Source organism: Bison bison, unplaced genomic scaffold (assembly GCF_000754665.1).
Source record: "Bison bison bison isolate TAMUID 2011002044 unplaced genomic scaffold, Bison_UMD1.0 scf7180017846340, whole genome shotgun sequence".
NCBI lineage: Eukaryota > Metazoa > Chordata > Mammalia > Artiodactyla > Bovidae > Bison > Bison bison.
In genome coordinates this window covers 85,647-94,669 of record NW_011476913.1, presented here as the reverse complement: position 1 = coordinate 94,669, position 9,023 = coordinate 85,647, and the positions used below count along the sequence as shown (strand labels likewise).

Genomic DNA, 9,023 nt, shown 5'->3' with positions numbered 1-9,023 from the left:
GGAACAGTGGAAATAGTGTCAGGCTTTATTTTTCTGGGCTCCAAAATCACTGAAGATGATGATTACAGCCATGAAATTAAAAGACGCTTACTCCTTGGAAGGAAAGTTATGACCAACCTAGATAGTATATTGAAAAGCAGAGACATCACTTTGCCAACAAAGGTCCGTCTAGTCAAGGCTATGGTTTTTCCTGTGGTCATGTATGGATGTGAGAGTTGGACTGTGAAGTAGGCTGAGTGCCGAAGAATTGATGCTTTTGAACTGTGGTGTTGGAGAAGACTCTTGAGAGTCCCCTTGGACTGCAAGGAGATCCAACCAGTCCGTCCTAAAGGAAATCAACCCTGAATATTCATTGGAAGGACTGATGCTGAAGCTGAAACTCCAGTACTTTGGCCACCTCATGCGAAGAGTTGACTCATTGGAAAGTACCCTGATGCTGGGAGGGATTCGGGGCAGGAGGAGAAGGGGACGACAGAGAATGAGATGGCTGGATGGCATCACCGAGTCAATGGACATGAGTTTGAGTGAACTCCGGGAGTTGGTGATGGACAGGGAGGCCTGGTGTGCTGTGATTCATGGGGTTGCAAAGAGTCGGACGTGACTAAGTGACTGAACTGAACTGGGTCTATATAAAAGTTATTTTCCTTGTCTAATAATGTATGGTCATGTGTTGTGGTTTTTTTTTTTGTAATTAAATTTGTAAATGCTACTCTTTAAATTGCTTGCTTTTCTTGGGACTTTAAAGCAACAAATTAGAGGTATGTAATTTGAAAATAAGTTTTGTTGTTTTTTTAAGAATTCTGGTAAAGATATTATTTGCTTCTCAGAAGTCAGTTAAAGAGTGTTTATTGTTTAAGATAAAGAAATTGCTAAAATTCATTGATCTCTGCAGTCTCTGATCTCACCAGAAATTTGATTGATTTGTGGACCTTGCATTAAGATAGTTGGGAGGGGAGTTGAAGACTGTTTGCTTTAAACAAATTCAAAATAGGAAATAAATAAATTTCGAACATGATAAAATTAGGGGCTGTTGGCAAAGTCAGAATACCGAATTCTTCAAGTAATAAGCATTTTAAAGTGTGCAGTTTGCAACGAACCCTGTGAACACTACTTGCAGGACTGGCTCACGGAAAACGTGACGCAGCTGCCTGGCCTCTTGTTGCCGAACTGACTGTAGACATTGTGCCTTGACTTCTGCGTCCTCCCCGCCTCTCCTTCGTTTGTTCTTTAGGGTGATCCCTCCACCCTTTATAAACTGAGATGGAGAAGCACAGTTAACTTCTTAGTATGAGCCTGTAAAGCTGTAAAGGTAGTCAGATGCTGACGTTAAAGCTTCCATTTGTGACATAAAGCAGACCTTGGCTGAGGGGATTCTCCTATTGCTTTGGGTAAGAAGTAGAGGGAAATATTTTGGCTTTCTTTTTTTATTTTTTATTTTTTCACAGGCTAATTTTCTCTAACAAACACCCCCAAACTTAAATATTTTGGCTTTCTTAAAGGTCATATTTGAGAAGTCATTTCAGGGTTTGATTTTACTTATCGTTATATTTTACAAACACTCTCTTTTTAATTCTGTGCCTCGTCTGTCCCTCAAAGAGGTCCGTATTCTTATACTACATTTGTAATGTCTTTGAACGCAGCCTTGGTGAACATTGGTCTACCTCGCCTCATAGAGTATTGGTAATTTACTTCAAAAGGTATTACAGGAAATGCATAGCACAAGTGAAAGAGCAAACCCCGACTAGTCTTAACATGTTAACTGTTGTTTCCAAATCGTAATTCAGTATATTTACTCCCTGGAACTTGGGATGACCTCCCTTTCACATCATTGAAGCCTCAGTTACTGTTTTATTTCTGTTGTACTTTCTTGAGCTAAATAGTTCCTCTGCCAGGAATACCCTCACCGTTTTTAATAGTGAAATGCACAGTAGTTCAGTTCTGTTCTCATAAGCGTTGAGCCCTGTAGAAAGCGGTTCTCTTAGCTGTCTCTGGCTGATTGGCCTGGTGTGAACTTCATATTATTTTGCTCTAGCAATGATAATAACAGGCACTGCTTGAAATGCCTTATATGATTTAAGTCATTAATTCTCATAGGCACTCTCTCATATGGCTATCCCTTGTTCTATTTAAACACTGCAAATAAGCATCCTTGTATCTTTTCTGTTTTCATTGGCCCCGCTTTCTCTTGAGATTAATCCCTAGAAATGGAATTTAGGATTCAAAGCATATGTACTTAAACATTTTTAATACCAACTGCTTAAAATACCTTAAAGATTCTATTTTTGTGTGTTTCCATGTTTTGCTCTTTGAGGGAACCTTGGTTTGCTGCCTGACTTTTTGACCTGGGCGCGAACCTGGGCCCTCCTGAAAGCCAGGGAGTTCCTTCAGTTAAGTTGTTACTCTTAAGTTGGATCCCACGGAAGACAGTCCCCATCTCCAGCTTCTCAACCTCAGAACTGTGTAATGGAAAGCAGTAACACAGTCTGAGCAAGGCTTTTCAAACCTTGCTCCCGTGAGCCCATTGCTGCAGGGGCGGCCAAGTTGCCTCAGTTGCTGTCAGGTTACTATGCTGCTGGGACTCTTTCTGCGTACGATTCCATTTGAAAAATAGATCCTGTAGCTTTAACAACAACAAAAATAGTTTTTAATATCCCAGTATTTGCTGAGAACTGGGCAGGACAGCTTGCTTTGTCGTAAGCAAACTGCAGGTGGCAGAGTAAGGGGTTGGGGAACTTAGCGGTTGTTTCGAAGACAGGCGCTCAGAAAAGTGGTGCTTCCGTGGAACACGTGTTATCCCTACAGTTTTCCAGTAAAAGCCAGATTTCTGTTGCTTTGAAATTCTGTCAGAGTAGCTCAGAGGTGCAGCCTGGGGGCCTTAGGAGCCATGCTTGGCTGCAGTGTCCTTGGAACGCTTTCATATCGAGCCTTGAAAACCTGCTTCTGGTGGTGCTAGTGAGGCCCACAGCTAGGGGCCCAGAGGCCATTTGTTACCATTTGACTTGCAGGACAAAGAAGAACTGCATTCTGCCTTCCCTTTTACTGTGGTTGGTAGCAGCAGTTACGTGTAAGTGTGTGCGCACTCCTGCGTGGCTCCTGTACTGCTCTCCTCTGTGGTCTGTTAGGCTGATTGAAGGCACGGACAGGGGAGGCGGCATTCACTGAGTGCCAGCCGTGTGCCCAGCACTGCGCTTGGCGCTGTGAGGACTCTGGTTAGTGACACAGAGCGCCCTTGTGAGATGGACACGCTTATCCTGATTTCAGGTCAGCACACTAAGTAACTGAGTCTGAGAGCGACTAGGCAGCTTGGCGCTCACTCAGGTTTCTCTGCTTCCCTTATGGAAGAAGTGTGCGTTGGTGATGGCTTTCTCTCAGACCTGCAGACCCAGCTCTGCCGTCCCACTCCCTGCCGCTTTGTAGTATTGGTTCCTGTTCTGTCCCTGTCAGGAAACGGTGATCTGCAGACCGCCTGCCTGCAGCTTGTCGGGAGGTGCTGATGCTAACCATGCTGTTCTGGCTTCTCCCAGGGTCCTACCCGTCCCCCAAAGCTGGAGCGACCCTGGTCGTATACAAGGACCTGCTCGTGCTGTTTGGCGGCTGGACACGGCCGAGCCCTTACCCCCTACACCAACCAGAGAGGTTCTTTGACGAGATACACACTTACTCACCCTCTAAAAACTGGTAAGCCACAAAGACAAGATCCTTTTAATCTGGAATAGGAAGGTTTAAAATGACTGGATTCCTTATCTTTTTGTGTGTGTCCAGAAATCTCTTTGAGAATCTGTTGAAAGCTTTGGACTCTTCCCAGAAAAATAAAACTTTTTTTACTTAAGCACAAATTTTGCCTACAGTTTCAGAGGGTTTACAGGACCCTCCCTAGGACTTGAAGTTAAGCATGAGTATTCCAAAGAGAAAAGGTAGAAGACATGTTTTCCTCTTCCAAGAAAAATGAATGAGCAGTTGAAGAATAGAGAGCTCTTCAGCTCTGGCTGCCAGCGCCTGGGCGCGCTGTGGATCCAGAGGACGCCGCCTGCTCTGCCCCCAGGCTGACTCCCTGTTGTTGCACAGACTCGTCTTTTTAAAATGACAGCCACCTCTGTTTCCTTGTGACGGACTGCACAGCTTCTCAGTACAGGGCTCTTGGCAGCTGCTGCTGATCAACAAATCAGGCCTGTAGAAAGAAACAGCAGGTGGTACTCCTTCAGCGAGCTAGGCTGAAGCAGCTCAGGGACGGGGTGCAGTCCCTGCCATTCTCTTCTCTCCACTCCGTGTCTGAGCCTTACCCATTGGGGGGCTGAGTGAATAGAACTTCAGCAGATCCGTAGAAAAGGCATAAGTGCCTTGTGCCGTCCTGCATTCATTGTCTCACAGTCTCTCTACTGAAGGTGGTAGGATTGCCGTGTGAGATGGGGGCCCGCTTCCTGTCCTCCGTCTGAAGCACAGAAGGCCGGAGGCAGAGGCGCTGACCCCTGACCCCCAGAGGCGGAGGCGCTGACCCCTGACCCCGTCTCTCCGCATTAGGTGGAACTGCATTGTGACCACCCACGGCCCGCCTCCCATGGCCGGGCACTCCTCCTGTGTGATAGACGACAAAATGATCGTCTTCGGCGGCTCCCTCGGATCGAGGCAGATGTGAGTACATTTGACTAGCTCACTGTCACCCTGAAGATTATCTTCAGGAAAGATTATACTCCTGGAAAGGTCAGCTAGGGCAGAAGACTAAACTAGTCAGGGTCAAGATTCCTGAGCACGGCTCCGATTAATCCAGTTAGTTATCTCACCCTGGTGTTCTGTTTTTTGGTTCTAGTCACAGACCAATAAATTGAGAAACTTGCTCCATAAAATCAGGGCTACGGGCGTCTTATATTCGATTAAATGTTTTTGTGTGTATGTGCTTTCTAAGGTGAGGCGCATCTCTATATAGACAATCTTTTAATCAAGCCCCTCAGCATAATTTATATATATTTTAATAATTGCCTTGCTGGTATAAATGTTTGTATTTGAAAAAGTTATATGAGAGTATTGCCTGGAAGACTTGCTTAACCTTATAAAGTTGAATCATAATCAGTGAATTTTAGCAAGGATTAATGGTTAAGCTGATGTGAAATATTAGATTTTTCAACCCCATATTGGCTGGGACCAAGATGTATTCTATGAATGTCATTACTTTGAATTAAGAATTAATGTTCAACATTCCTAAATTATGTTTTAAGTGTTTGATATAAATTGTAAAAAGTATTTGTTTTCAGTGTGTCTTTAATTTTAAAATAAAGCTCATTTTTCAAATGTCAAAAAAACCCCAAAAAAACAGGGCCATGTAGAATCTCAGTATTGCTCGGGGTGCGGGTTAGTTCAGTGGGGTCAGGTTCTGACGGGCCTCCACCGTGTCTGTTTCTGCCTGTGCCCTCAGAAGGCCACCTCCCAAGAAGCAGAGAACTTTTCCTTGCTCTCCTTGGGGCCCAGCTCGTGCCCCTTGGAGCTTCAGAGAAGGAGAGAGGCAGATTGGCATGAGTTGGGAGGATGGGTAGGAGCAAGAAAGCTTTCCCGACCTGATCCTCCCTGAGGCTGCCTCCTCCCCGCAGCCCGGCGGCTCTGCCCAGAGCAGTCTGCCTGCAGTACTTCCTCTGCTTTGGCGTCAGCAGCAGGAGTGGTCACTTTACCTGCGTTTTGAAATGGCAGTTGATGGGCTGTCAGCAGTAAAACCATTCCAGACCCGACCCTCTTCTCCCTCAGGGTCCTCTGCATCTTACTTTAGAACACTCATGAAGCGGAGTGTGTGAGCTCTACCCTCCAGGTCAGAGGGTTAGGGCTTAAGGCCCTGGGGTTCTCACTCCTATGTCCCTGTGGGTGAGTAAGTGCCCTTAGAGAGGGGCCATAATACAGGGACAGACATGACTCAAATGCGGCCTTATGGGTCAATGGAAAGAGCAAGGTCTGAAAGTCTCCTTTCCTGTGGTGGAGTGCTGACTGCGAGCGTGGCGTTGTGGGAGAACCCTGAAGAGCGTCACTTCCTCCGGGCTGGCTCCCGTGGCCCCGGGCGTGCCCGGCTCCCTCACCCTTGTGTCCTTGTCTTACAGGAGCAGTGACGTCTGGGTGCTGGACCTCGAGCAGTGGGCATGGTCCAAGCCCAGCATCTCCGGGCCCAGTCCTCATCCCCGAGGCGGCCAGTCTCAGGTGCTCAGGAGTTAAGATAACTATTCAGCAAGCCCTGTAGCGTCTGTCAGTTAGGACAGGAGAGGGAGGAGGGAGCCAGGTAAGGGGCCAGCACGCACAGGCCAAGGAGAGTTTACCGTTCACTTTTGCTGGCATTTACTCTTCAACTTCTAATGGGTTATAATTATTTTTGTTGGCTTCATACTGTGCCTCTCCCCAGAGCATTTACTTTGCTTTTTTATTTTCTGAGAGAACCCTGCATTGTACGTGGTTGGCGCTCATGTGTTAATAGTATTTAATCAACAGAGAGTTCACGCAGATGAATCATCAGTAGTTTGTTTACCAGGATCAGAACTGACGTGGTTTGGGGGACTGGGGAGCCTGTGGTGAATAGAATGCTGTCATTTGGGCTCCAAGTAGACTATTTTCATATACCACTGAGGTAGCGGAGGTCGGACGCCTGTGTCTTTGTAGGTTTATTTTAAATTTCTTCCTCTCCCAGATCGTCATAGATGATGCAACTATTTTAATCCTTGGAGGGTGTGGCGGTCCCAACGCTGTGAGTATGGCTGGTGCGGCGTTCCCATGCACACGCCGCTGAGCTTTCAGAACCTGCTTCCCCTGTCTCACCTTGTAAAACTGCAAGGCCCTTTCTGTAGCGTTTTCATTTAGAAAATACCTTTTCCACTCTGGATATATAGCCTCTGTATTTTCCGGCCCTTTCTCCACTCTTTTGGGGAGAAGGGGGGAAGCTCTTTATTAGAGACGTTTATCTCTTAAATGTTCATATCTACAGTCTTCCTGGAGAAGACAATGGCACCCCACTCCAGTGTTCTTGCCTAGAGAATCCCAGGGACGGGGGAGCCTGGTGGGCTGCTGTCTCTGGGGTCGCACAGAGTCGGACACGACTGGAGCGACTTGGCGTAGTCTTCCTTCTCCCACTGAGTCTTCAGGCTATGCGGTTTGCTGCTGTCGTTTTTTACAAAGAGGGGTGAGAGAGAAAAGTAAGTTGATAGTGGCCAGAATTCACATGAAATTTATTTAAGAATGCAGGTTCAGACATTGTGGATATGCCTTATCTAGTACCCTTTCTATCAGTGTGCACACACACACACACATAAAACCACAGGCAAGATTCAAAACCACGTTGCTTCACGGGGCCCCAAGTGCAGTTTGATGTGCCCGGCCAGCGGTCATACACGAATGAATGAATGGCCAGCGCGTTTGCTCTGCGTCCTGAAGCGCTCGCACGCTCTTGTGACGACCGTGCAGCTGGGAGATCGCGGCTCTGCGTGTGTGTGTGTGGCTTGTAGCCTGTGCCACACCTGAGCCCTGCTGCTGTTGCTTCTCTTGCAGCTGTTCAAGGATGCTTGGTTGCTGCACATGCACTCAGGTCCCTGGGCCTGGCAGCCGCTCAAGGTGGAGAATGAAGACCACGGGGCCCCAGAATTGTGGTGCCATCCAGCTTGCCGGGTGAGTGGAAAGCCGGCGGGCCAGCAGAGGGAGAGGTCCTGAACTCTAAAGCCAGATTAACTCGTCAGATTGCCAAGCAACTTCGTATGGGAACTGAAAACACCCTGATGTCCCGAGAGGTGGACACTGACCGCAGCTCTTCAGGCATTTCTCACACACGTGAGCCACCGGGCAGAAAACCTACGTGGGGCCCACCCGTCCCTCAGGCACCCCAGCTTCAAGCACCTCTGTCTGCAAAACTTGCCCCAGGTCCCCCACACAAATACTCGTTCTTCCCTTTACCCCTACTCTGCAGACATGATTCAAGTGATAGCACGTGTCTCACGATACCAGCTTTATCAACCACTTTATACAACCAAGCACTTTATATATAGAAATTATCCCATCTGTCCTGGAGGGCAGGCTGCATTCTTTTCATCTTTGTAGGGATCTCAGACACCTACAGAACGCCTGGCCCGTCCCCGACGCTCATGGTAAAATGTTTGATAGCTGAATAAATGATCAGAGCTGAGCTCAGGTCTTCTGTCTTCCAGGTTGGGCAGTGTGTGGTGGTCTTCAGCCAGGCGCCTAGTGGGCGAGCACCGCTTAGCCCCAGCCTGAACTCCCGCCCATCACCCATCAGTGCCACCCCTCCAGCCCTGGTTCCTGAAACCCGAGAGTACCGCTCGCAGTCTCCCGTGAGGAGTATGGATGAAGCACCCTGTGTTAACGGCCGCTGGGGAACCCTGAGGCCCAGAGCGCAAAGGCAGACCCCCTCCAGTTCCCGAGAAGGAAGCCTTTCCCCAGCCAGGGGCGATGGCTCGCCTGTCCTGAATGGTGGGAGTTTATCTCCGGGATCGGCAGCTGTAAGTGGCTCTTCCTTGGACAGTCCTGTGCAGGCTGTGTCTCCAAGCACCCCGTCCACCACTGAAGGGTATGACCTGAAAATGGGGCTCTCCCTGGCCCCTCGACGAGGATCACTCCCCGATCAGAAGGATCTAAGGTTAGGGTCAATAGATCTGAATTGGGACCTGAAAGCTGCTTCCAGTGGCAATCACGTGGATGGCGTGGGCAGCAGGACAGCGGGGGGCAGCTTGCGACACCCTCCCGAGCAGACGAACGGTGTGCACACCCCGCCACACGTGGCCAGCGCCCTCGCGGGAGCCGTTTCCCCGGGCGCCCTACGCCGCAGCCTGGAAGCCATCAAAGCGATGTCGTCCAAAGGTCCCCCCGCCTCCGCAGCACTGAGCCCTCCCCTGGGGTCTTCTCCAGGCTCCCCCGGGAGCCAGAACCTGGGCAGCGGAGAAGCAGTGCCCGTCCCCCGCCCCGGGCCCGCGCAGGGAGATGGACACGCCCTGCCCCCCATCGCCCGCCGCCTGGGCCACCACCCTCCGCAGTCCCTGAACGTGGGCAAGCCCTTG

The 9,023-nt window shown here is 49.0% G+C and overlaps 1 protein-coding gene across 1 annotated transcript in view; it reads left to right on the top strand.

Moving 5' to 3' along the window:
- The first annotated feature begins 578 nt into the window (after window positions 1-578).
- LOC104988129 (F-box only protein 42) overlaps window positions 579-9,023 on the top strand; it is a 9,058-nt gene continuing 613 nt past the window's right edge. The window contains exons 1-6 of the mRNA XM_010839349.1: window positions 579-3,678; window positions 4,519-4,629; window positions 6,075-6,171; window positions 6,653-6,709; window positions 7,507-7,623; window positions 8,157-9,023. Of these exons, the coding sequence (XP_010837651.1) occupies window positions 3,494-3,678; window positions 4,519-4,629; window positions 6,075-6,171; window positions 6,653-6,709; window positions 7,507-7,623; window positions 8,157-9,023 (1,434 nt within the window). The 5' untranslated portion in view covers window positions 579-3,493. The remainder of the gene's footprint in view (window positions 3,679-4,518; window positions 4,630-6,074; window positions 6,172-6,652; window positions 6,710-7,506; window positions 7,624-8,156) is intronic.